The sequence below is a fragment of the Mastigoproctus giganteus genome, chromosome 5 (assembly GCF_048544385.1).
Source record: "Mastigoproctus giganteus isolate SK-2022 chromosome 5, ASM4854438v1, whole genome shotgun sequence".
Taxonomy (NCBI): domain Eukaryota; kingdom Metazoa; phylum Arthropoda; class Arachnida; order Uropygi; family Thelyphonidae; genus Mastigoproctus; species Mastigoproctus giganteus.
This window is the reverse complement of record NC_143579.1, coordinates 218,422,359-218,441,315: the sequence shown is the minus strand read 5'-3', so window position 1 is coordinate 218,441,315 and position 18,957 is coordinate 218,422,359. Positions and strand designations below refer to the sequence as shown.

The 18,957-nt window shown below is 37.9% G+C and overlaps 1 protein-coding gene across 7 annotated transcripts in view; it reads right to left on the bottom strand.

Moving 5' to 3' along the window:
* Positions 1-18,957, bottom strand: part of brm (ATP-dependent helicase brm) — a 714,323-nt gene that overhangs the window by 443,679 nt on the left and 251,687 nt on the right. For all 7 annotated transcript variants that reach the window (XM_090374387.1, XM_090374383.1, XM_090374382.1 and 4 more), the window contains one exon: positions 2,934-2,999. In XM_090374387.1, the coding sequence (XP_090230513.1) occupies positions 2,934-2,999 (66 nt within the window). The remainder of the gene's footprint in view (positions 1-2,933; positions 3,000-18,957) is intronic.

Below are 18,957 nucleotides of genomic sequence, written 5' to 3'. Positions count from 1 at the left end.
TAATTATTTAATCAGTGTAGAAATAATAAAAAGTATTTTCCTTTGATTTCTCATACTATTCAGACTACAAACTCTGGCTCCAAATCTGTAATAGTTAATTTAATAAAACCATAGATATTGTTGCTATTTCTAAACTCTGTACTTACTTGCCTCCACTGTTTCAATTATTTACATTCTTTCTTTTTACTTTCTATATATTGTCTGCCTGGCTCTGAAATTGAGCATAATTATGTTGATTCTGGAGCACATCATTTTGGTTTTTGGACATGCACCTTTCATTATTTGCAGGAATATATATATATTCAAAATCACCCTCTGCAATTGATACTACTGATCTTAACAGCAGCTTTTTTTTTTTTTTTTTTAACCACACACTTTGGATCATTAATAAAAGCACATTTTATAATTCACATTTTATAATAATCTAATATCACTATTGCTAATCTTATGATAGCATAATAAAAGCAGAAAACTTCTCCACTAAAAAGAAAAACAAAGACCTCTTATTAACCTGTGGTGGTCTAATGACCTGACTTTTTTATTTATTTTTTTTTTTAATCAAGTTCCCATAATTAAGACTATGGTAACCTAAAACGAGCATAATGTGTGCAGCCTTCATGAAAGGGGGACACAGTCAAACAACTGTGGTCGTTCATTGATGAATCCTCCAGCAGCTGTGGATACTCTGCAACACTTGTATTGCAATTACTTTCAGATCAGAGGATGATAGGCCTAAGGAAGTCAAAAGGGAGGCTGATGAAATATACCACACCCCCTAAATGAAACTGTTGTGGATGAAACTGTAACAATAACAGTATGGTATATGTCCATATTGTTATTGTATCAGCTCATTTAATCTAGAATTGAGTTATAATATCTGAATTTTAACCTATGTGATGTCTCCAAATCATATCCGGAGCCCACTATTTGAGCATCAGGAACGAACACTGATTCACACAGGAGATCAGGCTTTCGCAACCTCCCCCCTCTGCATTGTTGTAATGCAGTTTTTTTTTCTACCACCCATCCCTTCTAAACGAGCCTATTTGCAACTATATTGATGACAGCACCATGGTGTTTTATTCTTTCAAGAGAACGATGACATCTCAAGGCAGTATGGATCAGAGACTCATTAGCCAGACAGCCAGCTTTACGTCCCTTTCTGTACTAAGTCCTCTAGATGTTCTGGAGAGGGTAGGGAAGGCATTGATTATAAGATTATTCGTATAAGTTCTTAAGTTCTTATAAGATCAATTTAGGCATGGCCAGATAAAAATCTGGTAGTCTTCAATCCATCTGTGTTGTGCACAAACCTTATTTGATTCTTTTATGCCATGTCTGTTAAAGGTTTCATGTAAGAGGTGACTACAGCTCTCCTTTACTTTGAATTTTGTATCCAGAAAATCTCTGTCTTCCTTGGGCATTTTCATAACAGCATGTAGTTCACTCTTCAGGGAGGGAGAAGGAACAATTGATCTAATAACTGAGGAGATAGAGTATTGCAATTTTTCAATCCTCTTCTTTTTCAATGGGTATACCATTGAAATGATGGTAATACCCATAGAAATATGACGTAACCACATCTTTGGAGAGGCGGTGCCACTGCTTAACTGTCAGTATGAACTGGGTGTCTAAGGTGTTCAGCTTAGTGGCTGTCACCCTACCAAGGACCAGGCCATGAAAAAGCTTAGGTATTAAGAAAGTCTGTGAGATGAACAGCCGTTGCTGGGATTTCAGAGGTACCTTACACAGCCAAATCAGCTGGTCTTCCAAGTCAGCCCTAAACTTAGTCCATCCCTCAGGGGAGAATTCAATTCCTAAATATCTCCAGGTCTTGCCTACCTCACACCAGATGGTAACCTGTCATTACCCAGCAAAAAATTGCAACACTCCACCTTCATCTTCTTCTCCCTCCCAGAAGGAACCAATGAAAACATCTAAGTTCTCAACACATTTATTACTAAACCCTGATGCCAGAGAAAAGAAATGGTGTGATCTAAAAGGCAGTGCAGCCTGATGGTAGTAGTAGCTACTAGAATAAAATCATCAGCAAATGCCAGAGTGTTAACTTTTTTGCTCGTTAATAACAAAACCAGTATGAGCTGGAAGCTCTCTCAAGAGGAGGTCCATCCCGATATTAAACAGCAAGGGAGATAATGGTTCCCCCTGCTCTACAGTTTGGATAGACAGTCCAGCATCCACCAAGAAATCGTAAGCTAGTAGAGGAGAGTAGCTTTGCAGACCACTAATATTAGTAATAAACGAAACTGGAAACTTCTTCCGATGAAGGACTTCCACAACAGAATAATTCGAAACAGCATTAAAGGCCTTCTGTAAATCCAATTAAGCAAGATGTAGAGATCTCAGATTTTTTGAAGAATGAGAAATAAGGGATTGAAGATTGCGTTATATCCATGTGGTGGTACTGAATCTGCAGTGTTGCCATGCGTTTTGTCAATAGCCGTAGTGAATAATGTAGAGTAACTTACTAATACGAGACCCAAACTGTAATTCAAAAACAAGAGCCAATCGACAAATTTTAATGATTTTTATGCTCAGCAGGATAAAATTAGTCAAGATTGGGTATTTTCATAACATTTTTTGTGTTGACCAGTGTTATTATTACAATTGTGAAAAATTATGGGAAATTAAAAAAATTAGTATTTTTTATTCAAATAACTTTGTATTTGTTCAAATGTATAAAGATAACTTCATGATAGGGATTTCAAAATCTTTAATGAGTTTATGATATAATCAAATTGTTGGCAACTAATAAAGATTGTACTGTGTTGCATTATTTTTATTATTTCTATTCAGTTTTATGCTGTCTAAATATAGAAGCAGAGAAAGGAAACTGGAACAGAATTAGTAAGGAGGAGAAAGCCATCCAATTATTTATAACTGAACCTGAAGATAAAATAAATGCAACTTACTCCATCCTGAAGAGCTTCATTGCCTTCACCAGCATTTTCACTTTGCTGCTGCTGCTTCTTCTTCTTCTAGAGAATAAAGAAATAAAAAATTTGTTATCCTTCCTAATTAAAGATTTTTCTGAACTCCTGATTATACAAAAATCACAAAGAGAAAAAAAAAAAAAAAAAAATTAGTGTGCTGATATACACAATATTAATAAACAATGATCTATCATCTAATCAAGATTTTAAAAAAAAAATTGGAGATTAGAAGAGCAAGTTTAATAACAGATGCAAATGAATCACTTTTAGGAATACATTTCAATGCTATATTTAAAACACAGAGAGAGAGAGAGAGAGAGAGAGATGAATTGGCCACATCACTTTTGCTTTCTTTTTATTTAAACTATGTATTGAGTATTGGGGGTGGGGATTTGAGTAGTACCCCCTCCCCCACCAAAAAAAAAAAACTTTCATTAATTTCTGTTTTCTATCCTCATTCCTTTTCCATTCTGAGCCTAAAAATCTCTCCTGATTCTGTCTTCTTATATAAGTATTTTAGTCTTCCATGCTGAGTGATCATTAATCATTTTTGGTCATGACTGAAATCTGGGCATTGGGGACAGCAAAGTGAACACCACATTACTACAATTACTATAACATGATAAATAAATATGGATAAGATACCTAAATGACAGATAACTAAACTAAAAACAAAATGTTCAGATTGTAAACAAAAAAATGATTTCATCCCTACAAGAATAGTTTCACTGACATGATGTGAGCAAACATTCAGATTCCAGAAGATTTAAAACAAATCCTGCAGATCATCCCATTCTGCATCCTTGTAATGATAGTAAAAGGCTGGGAACAGCCATGAGAGACAGGCTCCATTAGAAAAAATGGCAATAACCAAGTTGCGATCTGAAGCATTTAGAAGACTACTACTACCTTGACTGTGTAACTTTTTCTTTCTTGTTTATTTATTTTTTTTTATGACAAACACGAGAGGTATTATAACTTATAGTACTTAGTACCGGGAATTTATTAAAGGTTGAGAAGATGAAAGAAGATATTTGTTGACATTAGACTTGAACTTCTGAAGATTGTAGTTTTCAGGAAATATGTACAAAGGAAGGTAGTTACAGATCATGAAAGTCGAATCAACAATGGGGAAGAAGATGAACGGTAAAAGGCTGTTGACTGGTTGTGGCCCATGTTTGGACTGCTTTGGAAGAGAGAGGGGGGAATTACAGAAGTCAATTCAGAACAGTGCCCAGGAATGTATCTATAGAAAAGCCATGACGCAGAAAATCTATGAGACAGAGAGTGGGGAGATTCTGTTAGAGATGGGTCATTAATTAGTTTAACTGCCCTTTTTGAATGGAATCTAGAAGCCTTCGAGACGTTTAGAGACACCACACCAATGTGGGAAAAATATTTCGTGGTAGCACAGATTTGCGATTTGTACAGAGTGAACAACTCTTTGGAAGAAAAGCAATGGCGAGAGCAAAAGAGAAAACCCAGTTTTTTAGATTCGGAGGAAGCAATATTTGTAATGTGGTTATGCCAAGAGAGAATAGAAGCCAGGGTAATTACCAATAGAGAGATATATAATCTTAACTGGAAATCAGTGTCATCGAAGACAAGCAGAGGAGCAGAGGAAACATTTTTGCAAGATATAAGAACACAGTTATAGGATTGATATAAATTACATTATCTTTGCCCCACCAAAGAACAGCATTTAAGGAACTGGTAGTGGGTATTCAAGAAGTTGAAGCTGTTTGTGAAGGGAAAGGTTGTTTCTCAAACTGGGAGGTGAAATGCAGCATGTTATTATCAGTAAAACTAAGCATAGGATTTCCAGTCAATAGAAGGTGGTCATTAATAACGAGGAAAAGAGTGGGAGGAAGAACTGAACCTTGGGGAACACCAGCATTAGTGCAGAAGTTAGAAGAGAGAGCCAGCTATCAACTGCAGAGAGTGGTCAGAGAGAAAAATAGATACCCAATTACAAAAAAACAGTTGGCAAACCATAAGATGGAAGAATATTTAGAAAACCTTTATGCCAAACATGATCAAAAGCTTTTGAAATATCAAAAGCAACTGCTTGAGTTTCACCAACCTTTTCCACTGAATCTATCCATAGATGGGTAACATAATGGATAGAGTAAGAGTTGGCAGTTAATTGATTTCTCCATTAATTTAGAAAGATTAGGAGTAAGTGCAACTGGGCGATAATTGGATAAGAGGGATATGTCACCCTTTTTTAGGAGAAAGAAAAGCACCTTTGAAACAAGAAAGTGAAAAAAGGCGACACAGAACAAGAGCAAAGCTTTTGAGAACAAGTGGAGAAATATCATCAGGACTTGGAGCTTGCTTAGCATCGAAAGTGATTGGAATCCTTCTGACATCCCTTTTGATGGAAGAACGCAGGAGGCATTGAATGAAGTGTACTGGAAATGGTAGGAATTTACCAAGATCATAAATACACAAGCTGGAAGAAAAACAGGATGCTAGCAGGACAGCATTATTTTGGCTGAAGCGGCAATAGAACCATCTAGTTTTGACAGAAATGGGCAAAAGTTGTGGCCAACAACTTTTGTAAGAAACAAAGATAATAGGGTACAATTGGACAAGAAGCAGGTTTTCTACTCTTAGCCTGTTCAAAATCTAGTATGGACTGATTAATAACTGATTTACAATTGTTGTGAGATTTGGTGTAGGCAGAAAATGAAACTGAAGAATTGGAAACAAGCTAATTATGATATGCAACATTCTTCTCTTGAATAGCCTTAGCACATTTATTAGAAAACCAAGGTTTAGATAAAGGATGAGATTTTAAAGTGGAATGTGGAATAAAGGATTCCATTCCTACAAGAATAATTTCACTGACACGATCTAAGCAAATGTTGACATCAGACGTTTTGAAACAATAATCCGACCAAGGAAAAGAAGCAAAGAAATCTCGCAGGTCATCCCATTTTGCATTCTTGTAATGCCAAACAACACAAGGTTTGGAATAGCCATGAGATAAAGGCTCCATTGAAGAAGAGACAATCATGAATTGTGATCTAAGGTGCCTAAAGGACCACTCACTTCGACCATTTAATTATAATGGTCGTTTGTGAGAAAAAGATCAAGCGCGTTGTCTGTATGGTTAGGATTGTCCGATATTCTTGTAGATAAATGAAAAATCTGTGCAAGGTCATCAGTAATTGCAAAAGCCTCAGCATCTCGACCAGCTGTGCCGGTGTGTGACTAGAAAATAGAAGCTGGAGTTGTGAACATTAAAATCACCAAGGAAAATTACCTCACTGTTAGGGAAGTTGGACCGGAGAAAGTAAGGTTGCAAAGAGAGGAAGTCAAAGAGCTCCAAGTGATTAGTGGAACTGGGAGAACGGCAGAGACAACAGATGAATTTGACACAAGGTAGAGAGATTTTGAACAAAGAGAAGATCGAAGAGAGGAGATTCCAAATTACCAAGTCTTTGACAGGGAATATCGGAACGAACATATGCACTAGTAGCATTTTGAGGCAAAAGGAATCATACAGCAAAGAATTTGGGCAACTGAGATGAGCAGTAGTTGAATCAACCGATAACTGAGATTCTGTCAGAAAAAGTACATGGGGTTTGGCAAACTGCCAGTGGAAATGGACATCGTTGAGATTAGAAGTGAGACCACGTATATTTGTGAAATGAACCATGAAGTGTTTGGGAGGTTTATATCTTTTCGCAGATAAGATAACTCTATCAGTTTGACAATTCATGGTGGGACATGCTGTATGAAGTAATGAAATTTTTGGATATGGCATACACATGGTAAGAATATACCCAGATCCTTGACATAATGTAGCCTTGACAATGCCCCCCAGCATACACACTATTCAGACTCCCTCCAGTTCACTATCTGGTAGAGTAGAGGTAACACTAGCTGATCCGGAAGCCTCCTAAAGAGTTACCCATAGGTTTGGTTCGGTGTAACTGTGGTCAATGACAACGAACACAATATTGTGACACATCAAAGTGAGGATGAACAATCGCAGCCTTTTGTTCCCCAAAAAATCCGAAGTGAAAAAACTGGAACCAACTAATAAGAGACCAAATCAAAAGTATGATGACAGTTATTTGAATTTCAGCTTTACATGTGTTGGAAATAAAGATGCTCCTGATACACAGTGCATCATATGTAATAAAATATCACAAACAGTTCTTTGGCTCCCGCTAAACTTGTGTTTCATAAGTGTTCAATAGTTTTTTCAATATATTGTGAGATGAAAAAGTTTGGGAAATGCTGGTCTAGATGATCCTGCAATGCTTCTTTAACCAATGACTCCATTCTTTTCCCTGGAACAGAAGTCAAACTAACAGGTCTGTGATCCCCCCCCCCCTTGTGAATTAGAGATATATTTGCACATCTCCAGTCTGTGGGGACTTCCCCTGAGTCCAAGGATACTCTCATAATTATGGCTATGGGTTTGGTTACTTCCTTTGCCACATTTTAATATAACTGTATAGATTCCATCAACAGTTTCTCCTTCACTTTGCTCTCAGTTATTACAACTCTCTGTTGGAGTTTGATAAACATCTGGCCCTCTCTTCCTTGAATAACCGTGTGAATGTAGATGCAAAATACTCATTTAGTTTGACAACTATCTGAGAATGATCATCTACAGTCAAACCACTGATATCAAATGAAGCAATCTGATTCATCTCCTTCCTTTTATAGTTTATCAAGTAAAGAAATATTTGTTTTCCTTTGCATCCTTTGCCAAAGATTTCTCATAATCTGCCTTCACTTGCCTAACCTCGTTTGTGACTTGATTACAGACTACCTTATATCTACCCACAGGCTTCTGCGTCACCTAATAATTTATATGCATCCCATGCATTTTTCTTCTCTGCCACAAGTCTCATTAATTCATCTGAAATCCATTTGGGCCTAAACCTAGAACAGTATTTCTTAGTTTGAACAAAAAGCCTAGTAGCTTCCAAGATTACTTCCTTGAATGCTTCCCATTTAGAATTTGCTGTTGATAACATCATCAGTTGGTCCAACTGTATAGAATTTAAAAACTGCCTCAGACCACTGTAGTCATCTTTACAAAAGCAAAAACCCTTCTCTTTACCCCTAATGGTAGTTACATTTTTAAGTAAATCCCACATCAGTACACTGTGATCACTGCCACCTAGTGGATCCTTTATCTGTAAATTCTTAATGCATGAATAATCACTGCTGATAATGAGATCAGGGGTGTTACTCCATCTCTAACATGCTGCTGTAGAAAATAATCATCCAATAAATCCACAAAAGCTTTGCTAGTGTGCGAGTGACCACCGCATGAGTTCCAGTCAATATCTGGGAAGTTAAAATTCCCCCCCCCCCATTATAACACCCCAATTTACTGGCTAACTCTATTTCTCTGTATAATTGTTCATTGTACTCATCAGAGTCATTAAGCCTATAACGAACTACTACACTCATTTTTGCTTTCCCAGTGCTTATGTCACACCAAACTGACAACATTCCACTGCCCATTTATGTCAACTGGATGCACTTCCTTAGATTTTATGCTTCATAAGCACAACCCCTCCTCCCTTCCTATCCCGTCTATGCTTTCTTAACACATTGTACTCCCCAAATTCCAATTCTGCATTCCTTATAACTGTGTGACACCATGTCTCTGATATACCAATAATATTCGCCTCTGAGGTCTTGAACAGCACTTCAAATTTATTTACTATACTTCTAGCATTGGTGTAAATGCAAGTATACATGCACCTGTTCTTACTCTTAGTTACTCTAACACAGCTTATGTATTGTGTCATGACCCCCAGTTGTTTCTGAAGTCTGCAGCAACTTGCTTTCCGGGCTGCTGCTCATTCCAATAGAAGCAGCGCAAGAATCATTTCCACCTCAGTCTGCTGCTACAGTTAATCTATTAGTATGTGAATACCCCCCCCCAAGCTAGCAGTTTTCCAACCCACCTAACACTGCCTCGATTGCATCCGCCACTATTCTTGTACCCTTTCTACTTAAGTGTATCCCATCCCTGTAGAAGCAATTTCTCCTGTTAACAAGCACAGGCCAGGCTGTAAAAAATTCTACCCCATGAGCTTTGCACAATCTCTCCAGGGTCGAATTGATTGACAAGGCTCTCATCATATACTCCCTCCTATGTCTGATAGGAGGGAGACATTTTCAAATTTAACCCTAACTCGCGACTCTTTTTCAACACTGACCTGTACTTGTTAAGTAAATCCACAGATCTCTTGAACTTAATGTCATTAGTGCCAACATGTATAACGATATCACCTTTTATGCCCTTCAAAGATATCTGCTCTACAACATCATCAACTTTGGCCCCTGTAGACATATCCTGGTCCTATTCCACCTATCCTTTTTACACAATATATTTCCTGTTTCCCTAACAACTGAGTTAGGATTGGTTGGTTGATTGGGGATTTATTTGGTGCATCAGCATTTATGGCCATAGTGTACTAGCTCCTGTGGATGCAAATATTCAGGGCAGAATGTACATTCTGCCCAGAAGATTGCTGCTGTGTTACATGGTCCACAAGAGTGAGATCTGGTGTTAAGCTGGGCAGCTGAGAGCTTGATGGGTCCTCCATTTTAATTCCTTCGAGGGCATCTACCCGACTCTTCAAACTCTCATAGACGTCCATCAGACTGCTGAATTAGCATCTAATTCTTCACATTCTCTGCATCTAGCAAACACAAAGACATCCTCTATGGCTATATCATCATGTCCTGTTCTAGATAGGTCCATGAACATGTCACATTTTCCACACTATTTCAGACTATGATGCACTGGAGAATTGTCCCCTTCGGTTCTCCTCTGAACCACAGCATTTTCACTACTTTGTGACCACTGCTTTGCTTCTCTAGTCTGGGGCATGATTTTTGCTTAATTACAATTTAATTAACAATCAAAATTAATAACATTTATAAATTTAATTGATAAATTGCCAATACATTTATCTGACCAAGGAAAATAAATCTCGCAGATCATCCCATTTTGCATCCTTGTAATGCCAAACAACATGAGGTTGAGAATGACCATGAGAGAAAGGCTTCATTGGAGTAGAGACCATCACCAAGTTGTGATCTGAGGTGCCTAGAGGACCACCTACCTGGACTGAGTATTTAGAAGGGTTGTTTATGAGAAAAAGTTCAAGCGTATTGGCTGTGTGGTTAAGAATGGTTGTCTGGTAGATAAATAAATAATTTGTGCAAGGTGATTAGTAATTGCAAAAGCCTCAGCATCTTGACCAGCTGGATCTGTGTAACTAGAAAACGGAAGCCAGTTGGAGTTGTGAATATTAAAATCACCAAGGAAAATTACCTCACTGTTAGGAAAGTTTGACTGGAGAAAGTCAGAGTTCCAAGTGATTAGTGGAGTTGGGAGTGATAGAGTCAACAGATCAATTTGACACAATGAGGTAGAGAGATTTTAAGCCAGAGAAGATTGAAAAGAGGAGATTCCAAATTGCCAGTCTCTGACAGGGAATATCGGAACGGACATAGGCACAAGTACCACCTTTGAAGCCAAAGGAATCATACAGTGAATAATTTGGACAACTGAGGTGAGCAGTGGTTAAATCAACAATCAACTGATAACTGGATTCTGTCAAAAAAAGTACATGGGGTTTCACAAACTGTAAGTGGAAATGGACATCACTGAGATTAGAACTGAGACCACGTATATTTTTGAATTGAACAAGGAAGTGTTTGGGAGGTTTAGACCTTTTCACAGATAAGTTTGTTTTATTAGTTTGACAATTCGTGGTGTATTCCAAGGACATGTTTTATGAAGTAATGAAATTTATGGACTTGGTGTATACATGGTAAGAATATACCCAACTCCTTGACATAACATGTCCTTGATGATTTGTGCAGATAAGAATATTGCACGTGCAATTAACACACATCCAAATCTCCAGGTTCGTGTTCTGGCTATAAAAAAAAAGTTCTTTTTTGTATATACTCCGGCACGACCACCATGTCAGTGGAGTTTACAATAAATCAATCAATACAAACGTTTATCGTATTTAGCAGTCACAGGCTTCAACCCTGGTCCACTCAAAGAGTGTGTGTGTACTACTGCACTGACATGATCTGAGCAAACACTGACATCAGAAGTTTTAAAACAGTAATCTGACCAGGGAAAAGAAGAAAAGAAATCTCGCAGGTCATTCCATTTTGCATTCTTGTAATGCCAAACAACATGAGGTTGGGAATAACCATGAGATAAAGGCTCCATTGGAGAAGAGACAATCACCAAGTTGTTATCTGCCTAAAGGACCACTCACTTTGACCATGTACTTAGAAGGGTTGTGTATGAGAAAAAGATCAAGCGTGTTGGCTGTATGGTTAGGACTGTCCGGTATCCTTGTAGGTTGTTTGTTATTTGGTTTTTAGGAGCATTAGCAACTAAGGCCATATTGCTCCAGAGATATGCGGTGGTCATTCCCTGACCTTTCCGCATCCTCCGTATTTGGTGGTCACGAGCTCGAACCTCAGTCTAATCAAGAAGCATGTGCTACGCGCTGCTGCTTCTGCCCACCTAGCTACAGAGGCACTCATTTACCTACAAGGTAAATTTATTGTACATGGTCAATCAGGAAAACTACAAAACAGTTCAATTGTGGCTGTGTGATTCTGCCCAGAGAAAACAGCTGAAAAAGTGAGCTTTAGGAAATTGTGACACATCACTTTCCATTCAAGAATTTATAGCAATGCATTTCATCACTGAGGTGATGAAATGCATTGCTATAAATCCCTCATCCACCATATTTACCAGATTTCACTCGCTGTGACTGTTCTTCTTGTTGTTTTCTAAGTTTAATGCTCCTTGAACCCATGAAAGATCACAGGACTGCAATAATTGAGAAAATTAATCAGCTTTATTTGTTCCCAAAAATTAGTTACCTTCCAACTTTTTGTTCACACCTACATCGTTTTCAACCTTTACATAATCAAAAATGAAATTATGGGATGAATTCTAGATCTGCCCTTTCAACTGAAATTCAAACATGCAATACTGCAATAAAAATATTCTGGTTTCACTCCCCCCCCCCCCCCCCCCAAAAAAAAAATTTAAACAAGGAGAGCAATGGTGATTGCGTTGGGACAGTCATGACATTCTTACTGCACATTTTCAAAATACCCTGAGCTACCATGACTGTTACATCATAATGCACACTTACGAAAGAACTTAAGGCAGAAAGCATTTTGGGATATTGACAGGTTTGTTTGTTTGTTATTTGGTTTTTAGGAGCATTAGCAACCAAGGCCATATTGCTCCAGGGATATGCGGTGGTCATTCCCTGACCTTTCCGCATCCTCCGTGTTTGGTGGTTACAGGCTCAAACCCCGATCTAATCAAGAAGCATGTGCTACACACTGCTGCTTCTGCCCACCTGGCTACGGAGGCGCCACATATTGACAGGTGGTGTACTACTGTTGAATGACAATGCAAGACCATATGCATCATGTGTTCCAAAACCACTTAGGGTAGGCCTTCTTTTCATCCTTTTTATGGCTCTGACTTCATCCCCTAACAATTTTCATTTGTTTTGTTCATTTAAAAAAATGGTTAGTAGCAAACACTTTTCCAATGACGTGGAGGATTAAATTTGTGTGCATCGCCATCATGGCAACAACAAAAGTATTTTTATTACACAATGGCTTTATGGCATTTAATAAAATATGGGACAGGTGCATAAATGTTTTTGGTGATGGTATTGGGGGGGGGGGAATCCTATGCTTGGGTCAGTTTCCTGCTTACTTTCTCTCCACCCCCAAAGGCATATGATGCAAGAAAGCAAGCATACATAGCATTAGCCAAAAAAAAAAAAATCCTTCAGATTTAACCCATCCACATGCATCTCACTCCACATGTTTGTCTGTTCAGCCTTAAATTTATTTAAGCTATCAACTTCCACAACAGATGGAAGCCTGTACCAGCAATCAACTACCCGCTGGCTAAAGGAAAATTCCACACATCTGTTCTACAACTGTCTTTCCTCAATTTGAATCTATGCCCCCCTCAGATTCTTAATCTGAGCAAGCAGAAGTAACTCATCAGCATTGAGCCAGCTCAAACCATTCAAGGCTTTATAAACCTCAACCAGATCACCGCGCAGGTGCCTAGACTCCAGCTGCTGCAATTTGCAGAACTTAAGCCTTTCTTGGTAAGAGGACCCCCTTCCTTCATTCTCCTCACCAATTTTGCTGCCCTTCTCTGTACATGCTCAAGCAACTCTTCATCTTTCCTAAAATGAGGCCTCCAGACCTGTACACAGTACTCAAGGTGTGGCCTGACCATTGCCTTATACAAGGGGTTAATCACCTCCTTGTCTCTGCTAGCAAAATTCCTATATATCATTGACAATAATCCAGGACCTGCTCTGGAAGCCCGTCTGCATTGCTCACAAAAATTCATATCTGACTGCACAATTAACCCCAGGTCTTTTTAATTCTTCATCTCTGAGTGTAGTACCACACAGTTGGTACATTTCTCTTGTGTTACTGCTACCCATTATGCAGTACTTTGCATTTGTCAATGTTAAACTTTAGTTGCCACTTCTCAGCCCCATCTACCTAACTTTTCTATATCCTGTTGCAGTAGCATACTGTCTTTACTGTCATTGACAACCATGCCAACCTTTGTATCATCTGCAATCTTGGATATTAAGCCTGATATACCTTCATCGATCATTGATAAATACAGAAAACAACAATGGGCCAAGCACCGAACCCTGGGGGACTCCACTAATAACATTAGTCCATGTAGAGCAGTGTCCATTTATTACCACTCTCTGCCATCTCCCACTCAACGATCCCTTTATCCACTGCAGCAACTTGCCCTTAATGTCATACTGCTCCAATTTGTAAAGCAGTCTTCTATGTGCAACGGTATCAAAAGCTTTCCTGAAATCCAAGTATATGATATCAAAATTATTTTTTGCATCCAGTTCCCTTGTGACCACATCGTAGTATCCAATTAAATTGTTCAGACAAGACTTCCCCTTAACAAACCCATGCTGTGTTTGAACTATTATTGCAGTCTTGTCTAGGTGATCCTGCATCACTCCTTTAACCAGTGACTCCATTATTTTCCCAAGAACAGAAGTTAATTACTTGTATCACCCTGTGAACCCTTTTGTGAATTGGGGATACATTTGCACATCTCCAGTCCATGGGGACCTCCCGTGAATCTAAAGATGCTCTCATAATTATGGCTAAGGGTTTGCTAACTTCCTTTGCTGCTTCATTCAATATAACTGGATAGATTCCATCTGCCCCCAGGTGCCTTTTTTATGTTTGACTTCAACCATTTCTCCTACACTTTGCTCTCCGTTATTACAAAATCATTTAGCTCCCTGTTAAAGTTTAATAAACGTCTGTCCTCCTCTTCCTTACAGAATTCCTCATGTGAATGTAGATGCAAAATACTCCTTCAGTTTGTCAGCTATCTGAGCAGGATCAACAGTCAAACTACCAACATCAAGTGGACCAATCTGATTCATTCTATTCTTTCTAGAGTTTATATAAGTAAAGAAATTTTTGCTGTTTTTCCTTGCATCCTTTGCCAAAGATTCCTCACAATCTGCCCTTGCTTGCCTAACCTCCTTTGTGACTTGATTACGGGCTAGCTTATATCTGCTATAGCCTTCTGTGTCACCTGATAATTTATATGCATCCCACACATTTTTCTTCTCTGCCACAAGGCTCATTAGTTCATCTGACATCCATTTAGGTCTAAATCTTGAACAGTATTTCTTAGTTGGTATGAAAAGCCTATTAGCTTCCAAGATTAATTCCTTGAAGGTTTCCAATTTAGAATTTGCTGTTTTAAACATCAGTTGATCCCACTGTATAGAATTTAAAAAACTATTTATTTAATTTAAAAATTTAAATTGAACAATACCATTAAAATATTTGAATCTGCTTGCTCCATTCTGACATTGAAGGGTACAAAGCAGCCTCAAGACATAAATATGAAATACAGAGACACATACTATTTAACAAATTATTCAAATTCCTACAATGAAATATAACCAACAAATTAAATAAACAACAATATAACCAAGCTACTTTTACTGCTTTGCTGTGTCCAATCTGGCACTGTATAACGGGTTGATCATACACATTACTTTCATTATGTTTAATTAGAAATTTTACTATCACACACCACTTGGCTGCTCATTTATACTCATTTCCTTATTCAATGTTTGTCATAAAGTTGATAGCAGAGACCACCACTTCAGAGCTGTTTCAAGATTTATTGTTCTTTCATCAATAATGAGAGGCAAATAAATTTTGAAGCATCTGCCACAGCAGTGCCATGATTTTAAAATTAATAGTGGATTTGACTCTTTTGGCAATGCTATTCAATTCAAAAATGACATTAGAAATTTAAGTCAACCCATAGATAATGAAATGAGCAAGGCTCAAACCTTACAAATGTCACTGTAAAAAGCTAAGTGTTCACAAGAAAAAAATATGGAACACTGAAATGCATACTATAGTTAAATTTTCCAATTCCCAGATTTGTCCATGTTCCTAAAAACATGCTGGAAATTAAAATGCCAAAAAAATTACATTACATTCAGAACCTTGTGACAGTAAATATTCACTTAAAGTTGAACCTCCTCCAGCAGTTAAAGTTTTCAACTGCCATTCTCCTATGCCAATCATATGCTGTATGGCAGGAGCCATGTAACCAAGGTTTAACATTTGTCTTCTTATTCATAAAATCAAAATCAAATCAAATTAATGCTTCATGTCTTTTGAAAATACTGCAAATCAGAGCTTAACTCTTAATGACTACAAAATATCATGTAGGCAAGTGCTGATACTAAAAGAACCGTGTGAAAATTTTATGTATTGTCAACATAAAAGAAACAGTTTAATTAAACTGATGTTTCAAAGATACACATTACCTTCATCCTCAGAGCAACCCATTGATTGCTCTGAGGATGAAGGTAATCAGAAAAATCAATGTGGTTCCCAATGCATCTGAGTGCAGTAATTCAATAAACCTAAGTGAAATTTCTATCCTCTAAAGCAGCGGTTCCCAACCTTTTTTGACTTGCGAACCCCTTTCAACATAATATTTTTTAACGCAAATCTCTTTCAACGTAAAATTTTTTTTAGCAAACCACTAAGCTTATATTCTCTGAAATCATATAATATTTCTGAATTTTTATTACAAAATATTTCCAGTACTACATTTTTATAAGTGACATAGCTTAATAATAATTTTTTTATTATTAAGTATCATTTATACTTTGTAAAGCAGTTATTAATCAGTCCAAACTAGATTTCAAACAGACTAAGAGTAGAAAACTTATTTCTTGTCCAATGGTACCGACCATTCTGGTCTCTTGCTAAAACTATTGGCTGCAATTTTTGCCCATCTCTGTTCCCACTTCTGTCAAAACCAGATGGTTCTGTTACCACATCAGCCAAAGATAAAGCTGATTTGCCGGTATCATAGTTTTTTTCCAACTCATGTATTGATGATCTTGATAAATCATCTCAAACCATTCCCAGTAAACTCTATTCAATGCCTCTTCTGGTCTTCCGTCAAAAGGAGGTGAGAAGGATTTTGATGAATTTGTTGCTAAGAAAACTCCAGGTCCTGATGGTATTTCTCCACTTGTTCTCAAAACCTGAGCTCCTGAACTTACTTCTGTTCTTTGCACTTTTTTCATTTCCTTATTCCAAAGTTTTTCTTCTGCTTGGAAATTTACTCATATCCAGCCAGTTCCTAAGAAGGATGAGTAATCCCTCCCATACAATTATCATCCCATTGCAATTACTTCTACTTTTTCTAAAGTAATGGAGAAATTAATTAACTGCCAACGCTTAAACTATCTAGAAACATTCCATCTGATCAACGATCGCCAGTATGGATTCCGTCAGTGTCGATCCATTGGTGAAATTGACTTATGTCACCCATTTATAGACAAATTCAATGGAAACGTTTGATAGGTTTGGTGAAAAACAAGCAGCTGCTCTTGACATCTCAAAGGCTTTCGATCGTGTTTGGCATAAAGGTCTTCTAAACAAGCTTCCATCTTATGGTTTGCCAACTGTTTTTTTTTGTAATTGGTTAACCAGTTTTCTCTCTGATCACTCACTGAAGGTGATGGTAGATGGCTCTCTGTCTTCCAACTTCTCCACTAATTCTGATATCCCCCCATGGTTCAGTTCTTTCCCTCACTCTTTTCCTCTTGTATATTAATGACCTTCTTCCATTGACTGGAAATCCTATCCATAGTTTTGCTGATGATAGCACATTGCATTCCACATTCCAGTTTGAGAAACCTTGCCCTGCTCAAACAACTTGAACTTCTCGAATATCCACTACCATTTCCTTAAATGCTGATCTTCAGGTAATTCTCCAATGGGGCAAAGATAACTTAATTTCAAACCTTCTAAAACTCAGTGCTGTCTTATATCTCGCAAAAAGGATTCTTCTGCTCCTATGTTTATCTTCGATAACATTCCAATTTCTAGGCAAGATCTTGGGGATTACCCTGACTTTTAATCTCTCCTGGCATAAAGCACATTACAAATATTGCTTCCTCTGCATCCAAAAAACTTGGCTTTATCTTGGCGTTACTTTTCTTCCAAACTGCTGTTGACTCTGTAGAAATAAGGAGTTATTAAAGTTTAAAAATGGCAGAAGGTTATCAAATTGTAGCAGGGTGCTTAATGATTTTGTAATAACTGAGAGCAAAGTAGAGGACAAATTGTTGAAGTTAAACGTAAGAAAGGCACTGGGGTGGATGGGATCTATCCAGTTATATAAAAGGAGGCGGCAAAGCAACTAAGCAAACCCTTAGCCATAATTATGAGAGCATCCTTGAACTCAGGGGAGGTCCCCACGGACTGGAGATATGAAAATGTATCCCCAATTCACAAAGGGGGATCGAAGGTTGACACGGGTAATTACAGACCAGTTAGTTTAACTTCTGTTCCGGGTAAAATAATGGAATCACTAGTTAAAGATGCATTGCAGGATCATCTAAACAAGACTTCAATTATAGCTCGGACACAGCATGGTTTTGTTAAGGGAAAGTCTTGCCTGATCAATTTGATTGGATACTATGATGTGGTCACAAAAGAACTGGATACAGGAAATAATTTTGATATCATATATTTGGATTTCAGGAAAGCTTTTGACACTGTTGCACATGGAAGACTATCATACAAATTGGAACAGAATGGTATTAAGGGTAAGTTGCTAAAATGGATAAAAGGATGGTTTAGTGGGGGTGCTAATCAATGGGTGCTGCTCTTCGTGGACTAATGTTATTAGTGGAGTCCTACAGGGTTCAGTGTTGAGTCCACTGTTGTTTTGTATATTTATCAATAATATTGATGAAGGTATATCAGGCTAAGTATCGAAGTTTGCATATGATACAAAGGTTGGTGGGGCTGTTAAGGACAGTAATGGCCATGTGCTACTGCCACAGGATATAGAAAATTTGGGCAGCTAAGAAGTGGCAACTGAAATTTAACTTTAACAAATGCAAAGTACTGCATATGGGTAGAAGTAACTCCAGAGAAACGTACCAACTGTGTGGTACTACACTTAAGGTGGTAGAAAATGAAAAAGACCTGGGAGTAATTGTTCACTCAGATATGAAGTTTTCTGAGCAATGCAGACAGGCTGCCAAGGAAGGTCATGGGGTTTTGTCAATGATATATAGGAATTTTGCTAGCAGGGAAAAGGAGGTGATTGTCCTTCTGTATAATGGTCGGCAATGGTCGGGCCACGCCTTGAGTACTGCGTACGGGTCTGGGGGCCTCATTTTAGGAAGGATGTAGATATGCTTGAACGTGTACAGAGAAGGGCAACAAGATTGGTGAGGGGAATGAAGGGATCCTCTTACTAAGAGAGGCTTAAGGTCTGCAAAATGCAGTGGCTGGAGACTAGGCACCTGCGCGGTGATCTGATTGAGGTGTATAAGGCCTTGAATGGGTTGAGCACGCTGAATTC